Source organism: Zootoca vivipara, chromosome 3 (genome assembly GCF_965207765.1).
Source record: "Zootoca vivipara chromosome 3, rZooViv2.hap1.1, whole genome shotgun sequence".
NCBI lineage: Eukaryota > Metazoa > Chordata > Lepidosauria > Squamata > Lacertidae > Zootoca > Zootoca vivipara.
In genome coordinates this window covers 54,870,802-54,886,075 of record NC_142586.1, presented here as the reverse complement: position 1 = coordinate 54,886,075, position 15,274 = coordinate 54,870,802, and the positions used below count along the sequence as shown (strand labels likewise).

Here is a 15,274-nt window from a genome sequence, read left to right as displayed (position 1 = left end):
TTATGGGCCAGCTCTCATTCCATACATCACAACTGGGAAAACCATAGCTTTAACTATACGGACCTTTGTCGGCAAGGTGATGTCTCTGCTATTGAGGCTTTTAGTGTTGAAGGCCAGCAAGGCTGAACCTGATGTAAACTGTCAACTAAAACCAGTTGGACACAGCAGAGTATGCGCAGATACACAGGAAGCTTTTTGGCTGCAAAGCGTTGGCAAGTAGAATGGATGCAGGTACTCACTGCCACTATATACAACTTTATTTAAAGCAGTCTCCAGACTATATACAAATTTGAATCTTTAGGGAAACAATAAACAGTACAAATCCTTTCCTCTCACTACTCTCTCTATACAACCTTCTCCAACCACTATCAACCCACACTGAGAGTCATGACTGTGCCTGCCTTTATTGGCCCCTCAACCAATCACCAGGTTGTTACTAAGGCTATCTCCAGGCAGATTAGAGTTTGTCTTGACCTACTTTTTCTTGCCTGTAAGCCAACTCTAAAAACACTAAAAACCCAACATGCAAATTGCAGATGCAGGTGCATTTGAACCTGCATCAGGACCATAGCAGAGGCAATGAGTTAAAAGTTTCTCTACCCACCTCCGCAATCTGGACCAGGGCCATCATGCTGGCAATTTCTGTTAAACAAAGCAAATCTGCACTTAAAAGAAGAGGTGTTAACATTCAGTTTTGCCTCTGAAGTGGGCATGGCCAACCTGTGGCCCTCCAGGTATAGTTGGACCCTAGTTCCCATCAACTCCAGCCAGCATGGCCAATGGTCAGGGATGATTAAAACAGAGGTCCAACAACACCCACAGATTCCCTACCTCTGTGGAAGTACTGTAAGTATATCCATTGGCTGGAAGGAGTGTGGGTATTTTGATGGTACGTCAGGTAATATTTTCAGATTTCATTGGTCCTGTCATTTACTGATGATTCTAATTCTTAAACATCCTAGTCTAGACCTCAGAGAAGCAGGAGCAGAAAGCATAGCTGCCAAGTTTTCCTTTTTCTCGCGAGGAAGCCTATTCAGCATAAGGGAATTTCCCTTTAAAAAAGGGAGAACTTGGCAGCTATGGCAGAAAGTACCAGTGAATATAGAAAAATACAAGGCAGAACTACCAAGACGTGGAATATCTCATTTTTGAAAGTGAAATGTCAGCACAGCTGCAGATATTAAAAACTCCATAAAACGAGGAAAAAATCCACAGGAGACATGTTTGTCAAAATAGCCGTACAAAACATTAAAATGAGTCATACGTACTTGAGCCATTGTTAATTTACCGGATGCAATACAGTAGTTGCTTCCAAAAATAAAATCAGAAGCTGATGTATATACGTCATTCTCACAAAGCTAAATGCCAAACTACTTGCATTTTCCCCATATCAAATAGCGTCCCTGGGTGGGTGCTCAATTCATTCAGGATTGGAGGTGGGGCAGGCAGAAGGGGTTAATCTTTAGCAGAGACCCTTGTTGGTTGGTCCCTTGTGTTGAAGATCAGAGACTCATATAAGAAGAGGTGTTCCCTGAGACAGTGAGAACCCAAGGCACTTTGAGCTTTAAATAACATCTTAAATTTGGGCACCAGAACATATAACCAATCTATCTTGGAATAAACTGAATTAGTTTAGGTTTATGAGTCCAGTTCCAAGGCACGACTAGTTCAACCCATTGCTAATTTAGCTCTTAGGTGTTCTCTCAACTAGATATATTTTATTTTGCTTAGGTAAAAGCTTCTAAGAAGCAGAATTCTCAATAATCCTCGAGAAAGCTGTTTTGCAAAGCACTGCTAATCAGTACCACAAGGTGGTGCTGTGTGACACATTTTACAGTTGATAGGTACAAGGAGCGCATCCATCATTTTATAAACACATTGGGTCTAAAATGCTTCAATGCTTCACAGCTCCCCCCATCCCGCCTCTCCAAATGTTGTGTTAACTTTGTGTTCTTTTTAATTTATTTAAGTGAATTCAGAAGTTAATATTCATCTAACAAGATTAAGATGCTGCCTGATTATAATAAAAAAAACCAAGCAGTTTGTAACTCTCCAAAGGCTTCACTCTTCACTTTGTTACACAAATGTGTTTGCCCGACTGGAATGCATCCTTGAACTTTGACAATGCCTCTTGAATGTAATATTACATTTGCTGCTTCATGCACTTTTGACCTTTCAAACCATAAGGAAGGTTGGGGGAGAGGGGTGTTTTGCAGTTCCTTGGTAAAGACAAAGCAGGTTTCATTTTCAGCTTAATTTTATTTATTTATGGCATTTAACAATGCATTGCGTATAGCTCTACTCAGAATGAAATGCCAGGTAAGTATAAATAGGGTTGCAGCCTTAATCCCATATAGGTAAAGGTAAAGGGAGCCCTGACCATTAGGTCCAGTCGCGAACAACTCTGGGGTTGCGGCGCTCATCTCGCTTTATTGGCCGAGGGAGCCGGAGTACAGCTTCCCGGTCATGTGGCCAGCATGACAAAGCTGCTTCTGGCGAACCAGAGCAGCGCACGGAAACGCCGTTTACCTTCCCACCTATTTATCTACTTGTACTTTGAAGTGCTTTCGAATTGCTAGGTTGGCAGGAGATGGGACCGAGCAGCGGGAGCTCACCCTGTCAGGGGGTTCCAACTGCCGACCTTCTGATTGGCAAGCCCTATAAGCCTAAAACTGGTGAATTGCTAAGAAATGCAATCAACTACCAAACACTACTAAGCAGATAATTAAAGATTATTATTTTTTCATTTGTTGAGCTGTGTGTTTCCAGAGACAAGTTTCTCTAAAACACACTTCCAATAAGTTTGCGGCCAATTTCTCTTCCTCCTTCGGTAGCCATGGCCGCCTTCCAAATCAGCAACAAAAGGTTTCCTGTAAAAGAAAGGTTTTATTTATTTATGTGAGGATTTATCTTCTGCTTTCCAGTTCAACAAATTGTTAAGAGTGAATTTCTGTTTAATTATTATAGGCTGGTATTTTGAGAGCTAATTTTATTGTGTGCTGTTACAGTATATTCTAATGGATTATTGAATATTACTTTATTCTATTGTTTGTTTTAAAGTTATGTTTTTATTATGACTTTTTGAATTGGATCAGATTGTTATAAGCTGCATGGTCTTTGTTGTACATTTTGCTGTTTCTTCAGCTTGTAAACTGCATTGTGTATTCAGTGCTTTTTTTCTAAAAATGTTTGGGGGTACTCTCACTTTCCTACTCATATTGAAATACTGCTCCTCAATAAGGCCAAACTTAGATTCACAAAATGTTTAGGGGTATGCGTACCCCTCCCCCACCCCCGAAAAAAGCACTGTGTATAGTTAATATAGAAAGGTGGTATACAAACTAAAAGTTTAATGAAATGAAATGTTTATGCAGGCATTGAATGGCTAGAAGATACTGGTCATTGACCATGTTGTTTCTTTGTTCATCCATAGCACTCAGGTATCTTCCCATCCTATTATATTTTGCTTTGGATCTGAGATGGAAGGCTTTGAGCTATCTATCAGGTAGGATTTTCAGGAACAGGACCTTGCAGATCAGAGTTCAAATCCCTCCTCGGCCATGACATTAACTAGGTTAAAATAAAATAAAAAATCCTTCCAGTAGCACCTTAGAGACCAACTAAGTTTGTCATAGGTATGAGCTTTTGTGTGCATGCACACTTCTTCAAAGGTATGAGCTTTCGTACCTATGACAAACTTAGTTGGTCTCTAAGGTGCTACTGGAAGGATTTTTTATTTTTATTTTGACTGCGTCAGACCAACATGGCTACCTACCTGTAACTATTAACTAGGTTAGTCATTGTGTCTCAGCCTAACCTGCTTTACTCACTGAAGAAAAAGCGGATATGAAGGTAAAAATAAAATAAATATAAAAAGCAAAAAGTTGCTTTTTTTCTCATTAATGCCACAAGGTGGTGCCACGTAACGCCAATTTTATAGCTATCTGAGCAGCTGTGTGGAGAAGTGGAGCAAAAGGGCATTATAAAGCAGAAAAAGCATGCAACCTCAGCTTGGTGAAATGCGTATTTCCTTCTAAAAATGAACCACCTCCTTTACAGGTTTTCCTTCTTCTGTGTCATTTATTGTTGGCTTCCAGCCCTGCCTGCCTTAATGGAGGCAGCCCCCCACGACAGCAGGGGATTGTTGGCAAATGAAAAACAAGGATAACAGAGGGTATCCCACCAGGGACAGGAGGAATGAGCTTCACTCATAATATGTCTTGGTACCTGGATCTGCATGGGAGGCAGGGAGGCGCTGAGTGCAAAAGCACTTCGCCTGGCAAAAACCCTCCTACACTGCCATTAAGAAGCAGAGGTTCTCCATTTAATTGGATCTTCAATTGTCTTTAAAGTACTGGAATGTGATGGAAAAGAGTTGCAACAACATCTGCCAGACACTGTGAAGGCAGGAGGAAGAAACTGCATGCAGAAGAAAAACTGGAGGCAACTCTTGTGTTTATGTTATACTGCGTGTGACACTGGGAAATAAATATTTTGATTCAACCTCAGAAATGGTAAGAGCAGGCATCCCCAAACTGCAGCCCTCCAGATGTTTTGGCCTACAATTCCCATGATCCCTAGCTAACAGGACCAGTGGTGATGGGGATTGTAATCCAAAACATCTGGAGGGCCAAAGTCTGGGGATGCCTGGGTAAGAGAAAGCTGGAGAATCTTCATGGCTCATGAGGAGACCCTTCCCGCAGCCTGAAGAGGATGTCAGTGAGGGCAGAGACAATAAGTGCAGCGGGGCTTGTTTGAGCTGCTCAGCCTCCTTGCCTAACAGCTGATATCTGGGGTAGTGCAGAAGCAGCTGCCACTTTCCTGTGCATCCCCCAGCCTCCTACCGGCCCCAGAGCTTCAATTCTAGTTGTGTATTGTGTGGTTGTCCAAAACGCCTACCTGTTTTCTCATTGGATCTCCTCAGAGCACCAAGTAGAAACAGCACTTTATTCTGCTCAGGTGTGAAGTCTGTAATGAAAGGGGCTTTGTCTTCTTCCAAAAGCATTCTTGGCGGTAAGCCACTCTGCAAACGATTTGTGGTAGCCTGGTCTGTATGAAAATGTGTGGCTGCAATGAAATCAACAGCAGCCGCCCAGTTCTCCCCAAAATTGCTTTCAGGACCACTAAGGTATGGCAATCTGAAATGTGAAGCAAGAAGAGGAAAGTGAGGTAATTAGTTTAAACTCTTTCGTTGTTGTGGTGGTTGTTGTTGTGGTTGTTGTTACTATTGTTGTTGTTATACTGTATATTTTGGAAGCTGTTTGTTCACTATGCATGCGGACACCTCTTAAGATATTGTAACCAATTTTCATAATGGTTCCTGAGATCAAGGAGTAAGCTTTTGTCCATGTTTGCATACAAGTGGGAATCATTTTGAATCAAGACGCAGGACTTTCAAAACTGCATTGATTTTAACCCCACAGGTGCCAATATCCATGGGAGTTATTTTGTGCTGATACCCACAGCACCTATATCAAAATAAGATTACAGGTATCTTTCCTTCCTTCCAAAACAGCACTGCATATGACTGCTGGGGAGAAAAGATTGTTTCTCACACCTATGAGTGACTTGTGAGTGTACATCGTAGGGAACCTGTGAAAAACCTTTTGTACCTCTGGTAGTTTTTTCTTACCGATTTTTAAACTTTCGCTTTCCATAAGCCAGGCTATGAACATGCGCTTTCCACATGTAGTTCAATGCTTCATCTTGTGCTTCAGGCGCTTCAGAGCTCAGTGCACTGGATGAGAGATACTAGAAGAGAAGATGCCCCACGCACACACGCATTAGGATAACAACAACAACAACAACAACATTTATTATTTATACCCTGCCCATCTGGCTGGGTTTTGCCAACCACTCTGGGCGACTACCAGCAGAATATTAAAAACACAATAAAACATCAAACATTAAAAACTAAACAGGGCTGCCTTCAGATGTCTTCTAAAAAGTCAGATATTTGTTTATTTCCTTGACATCTGGTGGGAGGGTGTTCCACAGGGCAGGTGCCACTATTGAGAAGGACCTCTGCCTGGTTCCCTGTAACCTCACTTCTTGCAGTGAGGGAACCGCCAGAAGGCCCTCGGAGCTGAACCTCAGTGTCCGGGCAGAACGATGGGGGTGGAGATGCTCCTTCAGGTATACTGGACCGAGGTCATTTAGGGCTTTAAAGGTCAGCACCAACCCTTTGAATTGTGCTTGGAAATGTACTGGGAGCCAATGTAGATCTTTCAAGACCAGTGTTATGTGGTCTCGGCGGCTGCTCCCAGTCACCAGTCTAGCTGCTGCATTCTGGATTAGTTGTAGTTTCCAGGTCACCTTCAAAGGTAGCCCCAAAATAGTGAATGGGGGAGGGGGTGGAGCAGCATCTATTTTTCATGCAGAAGGTCCCAGGTCAAATCCCTGGTATCACCAGATGGACTGGGAATGCCCGGTGTTCAAAATCCTGGTGAACCACAGCCAGCCAATGGCAACAATACTGAGCTAGATGAAGGGTCTGACTATAAGGCAGGCTTCCTCAGACTCGGCCCTCCAGATGTTTTGAGACTACAATTCCTATCATCCCTGACCACTGGTCCTGCTAGCTAGGGATCATGGAAGTTGTAGGCCAAAAACATCTGGAGGGCTGAGTTTGAGGAAGCCTGCTATAAGGCACCTTCCTGCATCCTTAATTAAAAACTGATTGGTTTGTTCTGCTATAGATGTGCGTGAACTTTCCCCTTATTCAGATTTCTTGGAAATGAAGTTTTTGTTTTTGTGTTAAAAAAGGGAAGTAACTGAAGATTGTAAATCTATCCCTCTTTTGCCAGCCCTTCCAAATCACAGCACTTGCATGACCACGTGGAGCTTTTGGTCATAAATATCATCCTTTACATTACAAACTTATACCTTCCTCGTTGGCTTCAATAGCATTTACTCCCAGGTATAAGATTGTAGCCAGAACTAGAATTCTCATTAGCTGAGCGGCTATTCTAAAATATCATGTCATCGATGGCAGCCATGGAATTGTGTCAGAAATGGATCGCCCCTGTTCCTTCAAAAATACCCCAGAACATTTCATGTTCTCTTTCTCGCTCACACTACAAATCATCCCAACATCTTGCAGTATTTTGTTGGTGGCATTAATTTAGACAAGTTCTGAAGCATAATTATTTTCTTTAACCGTTTGAAAAAGTCCTAAATTGTCTAATAAAGTAGGTGAGCAGAGTTTATTTTGAAGTGAGAAAACAAGGAAACAATAACCTATTGTTGAAACTGAAAAACAGATGGCACTACTTGATTGCTATCTTTAAATACAGTGGAACCTTGGGTTGTGAATCTGATCCATGCGGGAGGCACATTCGCAACCTGCAGCGTTCGCAACCCACAGCGCCACGCCTGTGCATGTGTGTGATACGATTCGGCACTTCTGCGCATGCGTGAGTGCTGAAACCTGGAAGTAACCCGTTCCGGTACTTCCAGGTTTGGCGCATCCATAACCCGAAAATGTGCAACCCGCAGCGATCACAACCCGAGGTATGACTGTATGTGGTTCTGGTGCAAAAAAACACACCTACTATCCGTCTTGTCAGAAAAACAGCTACAGTACCTTAAAGAAATCTCTCCAGCTAGCCATAGCTTTGGGTGCCTGGGCAGTGCATTCTGCAACACTGTGACAGAAGTCAGCTCTTTGCTCATCTGGTGGTAGTATTTCTACGTTGTATGCCAAGTCCCCAAAAATGCCACTTTCCAGTGCTCCCAGAAAGGGTACAATTGCTAGGTAGTAATTCATACCTGCAGTAATGGACAGCAGCAATATTGGTTAGCAGAACATCTGGTGATATGGGAAAGCATTCAAATTATTGGAAATTCTGGTAAATAGAAGGCACATTTCCATGCAGGTTCAGGCAAAACTTGAGACATAAATTCATGATTTAACAACTGAGTGAATGGCTTTTTTAAAAGTAAACTAGGTCGCCTGAGCTTGCTATTCACATGACTGGGAGTCCCCCCCCCAATGCAATTAGCAGAACCCCAAATCTGGATTAGTAGCATAGCAGGTAAGGTAAAGGTAAAGGGACCCCTGACCATTAGGTCCAGTCGTGACCGACTCTGGGGTTGCGCGCTCATCTCGCATTATTGGCCGAGAGAGCCGGCGTATAGCTTCCAGGTCATGTGGCCAGCATGACAAAGCTGCTTCTGGAGAACCAGAGCAGCACATGGAAACGCCGTTTACCTTCCCGCTGTAGCGGTTCCTATTTATCTACTTGCATTTTGACATGCTTTCGAACTGCTAGGTTGGCAGGAGCTGGGACCAAGCAACGGGAGCTCACCCCGTCACAGGGATTCGAACCGCCGAGCTTCTGATCAGTAAGCCCTAGGCTCAGTGGTTTAAGGCTTAATGCATATCACATCCCAGGACTGGCCTAGGGCATTGGGCTGCTTTAGACAAAGCAGAAAATGCCACCCCCTCACTACCTCCTTTTCCACAGCGTCCCCCTGCTGCTGCTACCTCTTCCTCTGTGTGGAGAATGGCTGTGTGGAGAGAGTCTCTTCCTTTAAATACCTGGGAGTCCATCTTAGTGAAGACCTAACTTGGAAGGTCAATACAGCCCAGGTGGTTAGGAAGGCCCAACAGAGACTTCATTTCCTTGAGGTCTTGTGAAAGAACAAGGTTGGACAGCAACTGATGATTTCCTTCTATCGGTCCACGATAGAAAGTGTTCTCTCATACTGCATTATGGTGTGGTATGCTGGTTTGACAGCCATGGACAGACAGAGAGTCCCTACGGAGGGTGGTGAAGACAGCACATGATATCGTGGGCTGTCCCCTGAGTCCGCTAGATGTCATCGCGGGAGACCGTTGCCTCAGAAGAGAGAGGAACATTCTCAGGGATGACTCACACCCTGGCCAGCACCTCTTTAATCTCGGGCAGGAGATATAGAAGCATGATAAGCCGCACCAACAGGTTAAATAACAGTTTCTACCCATGGGCCGTGAGGTTGTTGAATGGAAGACAGCAACATTGCAGCCAGGGCCGTCTTAAGCATATCCGGTGCCGTGGTGCGAAGATCCCTCTGGCGGCGCCCCCCCCCCATTTCCCAGAGTTGTTGACCTTTTTAGGGAGCTGACACCACACTTACATATTATCTCTGCTTGGGAAAAAGAAAACAGGAAACATAAACAAACTATTTTTGTTGCCCGTTTATTGTGTGCCGAGGTCCCCAAACCACCCCTTCAAAGTAAAACACACTCCACACATACAAGCCTGCGATTTACACATGGTTTACAAGCCATAAGGAACACCATTTCAGATAAAATCACAGCGGACTTTGCTACTAAACTCTGCCATTTTGTCCTTACCCACAACCACTTCAAATTTGGTGAGGACCTGTTCCTCCAGATCAGCGGCACAGCCATGGGCACCCGCATGGCCCCACAGTATGCCAACATCTTCACGGCAGATTTAGAACAACGTTTCCTAAACTCCCACCCACTCAAACCTCTCTTGTACAGTACCTGCGATACATTGACGATATTTTTATTATCTGGACGCATGGTCAACAGACCCTGGAAACCTTCCACCAGACATTCAATGACTTTCACCTCACCATCAACCTAACAAATGAACCAATCTATGCAAGAAATACGTTTTTGGGACACTACTATAAAAATACAGGATGGGTGTATAGACACCACCTTATACCGAAAACCAACTGACCGACAAACATATCTACATGCTTCTAGCTACCACCCCAAACATACCAAACAATCCATTGTATATAGCCAGGCCCTACGTTACAACCGCATCTGTTCCAACTCTACAGACAGAGACTCTCACCCAAGAGATCTACAGCAAACCTTTTTAGAACTAAAATATCTACCTGATGAAGTTAAACAAAGATCAACAGAGCCAAACTGATACCCAGAGAGAACTTGCTGCAAGACAGACCCAAAAAAGAAAATAACAGAACACCACTAGTCATCACATACAGCTCCCAAGTTAAAACAGTAAAACGTATCATCAGAGATCTACAACCTCCCCTAGACAATGACAGCTCTCTTTCTCAAGCTCTGGGAGGAAGTAGGAGGGCAGTGGAATGGGGGGGGGCAGAAAGCAACCCACCCTTTGTTGTGGCAGGGAACTCGCTTGCCACACCAGAAAAAGCAGCCTGCCACCGCAGGCGCTTAATCACAGTAATTACAAAGGCAATAAACTGTTTACTGAGAAAGCAACAAATTGCTGAACCTTTGAATGTCACTCGGGCCCCGGGCAGGACACACCACAACTGCTGCTTCCCAAGGGAGGCGCCAAGACGTAGGTAAACTGTGGAACACCCTCCTACTGGAAGCAGAAGCGGCCACCAACTCGGACAGCTTTAGAAGAGCATTGGGCAGATTTGTGGAGGCTTCTCAGTGGCTACTGGTAACCCTGGCTCTGCTCTGCCTCCACAGTCGGAAGGGGCAATGCTTCCGAAGACCAGTTGTGGAAAACCGCAGGAAGGGAGAGGGCTCTTGTGTTTGGATCCTGTTTGTGGGCATCTCACTGACATCTGGTTGGCTTCTGTGAGAGAAGGACGCTGGACTAGAAGGGTCATTGGCCTGGTCCAGCAAGCTCTTCTTAAGTTCGAATCAAGCCCATTTCTTTGCATAGCACAACAGCCAAGGCTCTCCGTCCCCCCCAAAGACCTGCACCATTGCTGTAGGCTGCTGCCTTGCTGGGTCAGAAACCTAGGAGGCCCACCTGAGCGAGGGATGGCGAGCACCCAGGGCCACCCTTGCAGGTGTCGCTGGGCTCCAGCTCCCATCATCCCCTGCAGCCAGCACCCTCCGGGGTCAGGGGCAATGCTGGGAGTCAGAGCCCAGTCGCATTCATTCCTTCATTCCCTAAAATGTATACTCTGCTTGCTCGTTAAAAAAACCAACAAACCGTAAAACAGCAAAGGCTTATGAAAAGGATTTAGAAACAATAACATTACCCAAAAGAATCATAGAATCATAGAGTTGGAAGAGACCACAAGGGCCATCCAGTCCAACCCCCTGCCAAGCAGGAAACACCATCAAAGCATTCTTGACATATGGCTGTCAAGCCTCCGCTTAAAGACCTCCAAAGAAGGAGACTCCACCACACTTCTTGGCAGCAAATTCCACTGTCGAACAGCTCTTAATTAGGAAGTTCTTCCTAATGTTTAGGTGGAATCTTCTTTCTTGTAGTTTGAATCCATTGCTCCGTGTCCGCTTCTGTGGAGCAGCAGAAAACAACCTTTCTCCCTCCTCTATATGACATCCTTTTATATACTTGAACATGGCTATCATATCACCCCTTAACCTTCTCTTCTCCAGGCTAAACATACCCAGCTCCCTAAGCCATTCCTCATAAGGCATTGTTTCCAAGAAGAATTAACAAGAATAATGTAAGACCTCCAGCAGCTAAAATAGCAACCGGCTGAAAGCAGAGCAAAACTTGCACCAGGTCTCTAAACATCTGGACAGGATAAAATGTTTTTGGTGACCAGCGAAGAGAGTACAGGGAAGGTGACCTTTTTGGTGACCAGCGAAGAGAGTACAGGGAAGGTGACCACCTGCTGTCAAGAGGCAGGGAGTTCCAAAGTATAGGCATTGCCATCTGTTGATGGACTGCAGCTGCTACGCTAGCTGATGGGATGTGTAGTCAGCAACAACTGGAAGGCCACCAGTTTTCCCAGCCTACCCCAAAATGGCAGGTTGGGAGGTTTCAGTTTTTGCTTAGGGATTCAACACACAAAACAGCAGAACAGAATCACTAAATGCACTATTAAGAGAAAACTATCTGATTCCAGCTTAGCTTTGAAGTTGCCTGCATTTCTGGTCCTCCGAGTGCCTTCCTTCACCCTCTCCTCTTCCTTGGGCAAATCATCTGAGGAATTAATTTTGATTCATTAAGAGTTCTCAGGGGAAGAGGGGAGGGTGGGGTCACATCCCCTCCCTTCCCTCCATTAGGCGGTTGGGTTAATTTTCTCTGCAGGATCACAGTACACATCAGAGGCCGCCGCACTGCTGTCTGGCTGGCGGGCACATGGGCACAGCGTGCCTGTGGACTCTGCTGGGCACACGCGTACTGCGGCTGGCTGGCGGGCGCCGGGCTGCTGGCTGGCTGGCTGGCGCAGGTGCACAGCGTGCCTATGCACTGTGGCGGGCGCACGTGCACAGGGGCGCCACAAGGCTGCAGCTGGTGGGCGGGCGCCGGGCTGATGGCTAGCTGGTGCAGGCGCACAGTGCACCTGTGCACTCTACCGGGCGCAAGTGCACAGCACGCCTGTAGACTGTGCTAGGCGCCGCGAGGCTGCGGCTGGTGGGTGGGCAGCTGGCAGGGCGCTGCAGGCGCTGTGCGACTGCCGCGGGCATAGCGGCCCGGCGCCCTGGCGCATTGCGCCACCGAGCCTTGCCCTAGAGCCGGCCCTGATTGCAGCTGACGTTCAGGGTTGGTGGTCGTACGACAGCACACAGAGTGTAACAAGGACTGAGAGATTGGGGGGGAGGGGGGCTCATTTAATCTCACTGTAAACAAGTGATACAGAGACAATAAAGTATTTCTATTCTGTGTCTGTGTCTGTGTCTGTGTCTGTGTCTGTGTCTGTGTCTGTGTCTGTGTCTGTGTCTGTGTCTGTGTCTATTCTACTCTGCAGCCCCTCTTGCTAAAGGTGGAAGGGGAGTAAAAACAGGCAGTAGTGGTGGGGAGCAGCATGCTTTTCAGAAGCAGGATCTACCATCTGTGGTGACTGTCTTGTGTCACCTCATGGGCTTTGTCTACTCCTGTGCAAGGTTTTCAATCTGAATTGGGTCCTGACTTCTGCAATATATTTAAAATAAGCAATTCATGCAGCCGCTACTTGTATGAATGGTCTCACACCTAGTTTGGCCTTCAGTCCCAATTTGTTCAATGGTCTAACTCCCAGATATGTGGCCCTGGGGTTGCACCCACAGGATTTCAGAGGCAGGAAGCCTCATTCGCACACAGATATATGCAGTGCTTTTTCTGAGTGGGGGGGGGATGCAGGGGTACACATACCCCTAAACATTTTGTGAATCTAAGTTTAGCATCATTGAGGGGCAGTATTTCAATATGAGAGTATTTAGGGGGGGAAAGCACTGGATAAATGTATGGGTAACACAGAGATAATAAAATACTATAAGCAATAAAGGTCCCATACATGCTCTGCACATTTAGGCCCTACACATACTGTGTGGGTAGGATTTTGGTATTATGAAAATCTTCATGGATGAAAATACCTACAAGCCCACCAGCTGCGCTCTGATATGCACTGATTATCTCCATCTTTCTTGCCGCATGTTGTGACGTTGGTTGGGTCTTCTAGTCTGCCTAGAAGAAAATCAAATACAGTATTACGTAACATTTAATGATGTTTACACCCTACCACAAACATTTTAATGACTAGGTGAATTTGATGACAGGGTGAGTTGTGACGATTGCTACGAGGTAGGCAAAACCACCAGGCTGGAGCCAATTGGCCTGGTGGACAAATTCCTACCCGATCCCAAAAGATGGCGACCACCGTAGCCACAGCAAGGTTTTAGATATGCCACCATTCCCCAGTCTGTTGCTCTCCAGGTATTCTTGAACAGCGGCTCCCATCATCTCTGACCAATGGCCATGTTGGCTGAGGCTGATGGGAGTTGGCCCAAAACATATGGAAAGGCTTGCATAAGCCATTGTTACTGCAGCCAGCTGAAAACGAGGGCAGTGTAGAAGTGGGAATTTCATCAGGTGCAGCTTATCAACTGCAGCTGCTGAAATTCCCTGCTCGAGGCAACAGGAGTCTTGTCCTCATTTCCATCCAGCCACCATATCAAAAGCCTACACAAAAGCAATCATAATAACTTTTAACTGTTGCCACACCTAACAGTTCTGTGCAAATACACCTTACATTTCATATCTACTCAGAAATAAGTTTGGCTGAGTTCAGTGGGGGTTAGCCACAGGTAGGTGGTTGTAAGATTGCAACTGTAGGCCAGCTGTGAAATTCTTGGTTTTTTTGGGCTGTGTGTGTGTGTGATGACCATAGGGATATTTGCGAGGGAAAACCATATGGACATTTGCGAGGGAGATTCAACTGAGTTGGAGAGGGTCTTCTCATGTGTCTCCTTGTCCCTGCAAATGATCACTACCCAGGTGCATGGCAAATGTGAGAACAGGCAGTGGTTTTTCTAGTGATACTCAGTGGTGCAGAGTACCCCACTCCCTTTGTTAAAGAGCCACATCATATTCCCATCACTTTTTATGCAAGGACTTAGTGGAACTTGCTACTGAATAAGCATGCATAGCATTGTACTGTTAATACATGTAAGGTGGGAATGGAAAGGAAATATGTGCTACAGAAAAGATGTATTCCTTGCTTGGGCTGCAGAACAAAGTTTGTGGGAAAACTGTTAAGAATTGGGATGATAATAATGAGCAGGAAGTGGGCGGCAGTGCTGGGACTCTTGAGATTTTGAGCAGCCTGCTTTGGTTATGCCTGTAGTTGGAGAATCTTTTTTCAACATTTTCTTTGGCTATCCTCAATAAAGTGAGGTGAGCTAAGCTAATTGTCCCTTTCGTCTGTATATACAGAAGAGAGATCCACTTCCCTATTGTGTACATACATGTGACATTTGAGAATTGGACGTCATTTCTTACAAACAAAAAGCAGTGAGGCGAATAACACCATTGTTGCATTGCAAAGCTTAGCAAAAAGCCCTGAAATACATTTTCAAAGTCACAAGTCTCAACCTATTTCTCCTGCCATTTGAACCAAGAAGAGAGACCACATTCCTAACAGTTTAGATTGTAAGGGAAAAATTTTTTCCATACCTGTAGAGTATTGCCAGCCATGCTGTAAGGCCAGTCCCCATAGGATATTTTTGTCCGAAATGTATTGCAAACCATGCTGCAGGGGCAATCTTCCTGGGCCATTGTTGTCTGTATCATTTGGTCCAGGAGGAGTGAAAAAGTTAGATGTGGCTTTGAGCAGGATTTTGTATAGTCCTAATCTCTGCGGGTAACTCCACGGGTTGATTAATATGTTGCTGCCGTTTACCGGGTAATCATCTAAATTTCCAGGTGCAGAATGCCATAGCGGAGGAACAGCATCACTGTGGCTTTCTGGCTCTTCAGCTAATTTTTCTGTGAGTTCTAGGCTGAGTGAAGAAGTAGCAAAAAGGAAGATGAAGAGATGCCAGAAAAATCTTCTCAGGAAAAGGCACCCCATGCTGGACAAGACCATTCTGTTTCTTGGCTTCATAATGCATGCAAGTTTTTTA

General features: G+C 45.2%; 1 protein-coding gene across 1 annotated transcript; it reads right to left on the bottom strand.

Annotated features, from left to right (window-relative positions):
* Nucleotides 1-2,244: 2,244 nt before the first annotated feature.
* C3H6orf58 (chromosome 3 C6orf58 homolog) lies at nt 2,245-15,274 on the bottom strand. Its single transcript, XM_060272670.2, has 6 exons — nt 14,826-15,274; nt 13,251-13,337; nt 7,586-7,770; nt 5,633-5,751; nt 4,900-5,138; nt 2,245-2,870 (listed from the first exon to the last, which is right to left on the bottom strand). The coding sequence occupies exons 1-6, from the start codon at nt 15,253-15,255 to the stop codon at nt 2,782-2,784; spliced, it is 1,149 nt and encodes a 382-aa protein (XP_060128653.2). The 5' UTR covers nt 15,256-15,274; the 3' UTR covers nt 2,245-2,781.

What these genes read in the sequence shown, in the direction of transcription:
- C3H6orf58 (XM_060272670.2), bottom strand. Translation starts at nt 15,255, where the DNA reads ATGAAGCCAAGAAACAGAATGGTCTTGTCCAGCATGGGGTGCCTTTTC. An exon ending in TGGCTGGCAATACTCTACAG is followed by an intron (nt 13,338 to 14,825) that starts GTATGGAAAAAA and finishes ATTTTCTTCTAG; the next exon opens with GCAGACTAGAAGACCCAACC. An exon ending in AAGCGAAAGTTTAAAAATCG is followed by an intron (nt 5,139 to 5,632) that starts GTAAGAAAAAAC and finishes TTCACATTTCAG; the next exon opens with ATTGCCATACCTTAGTGGTC.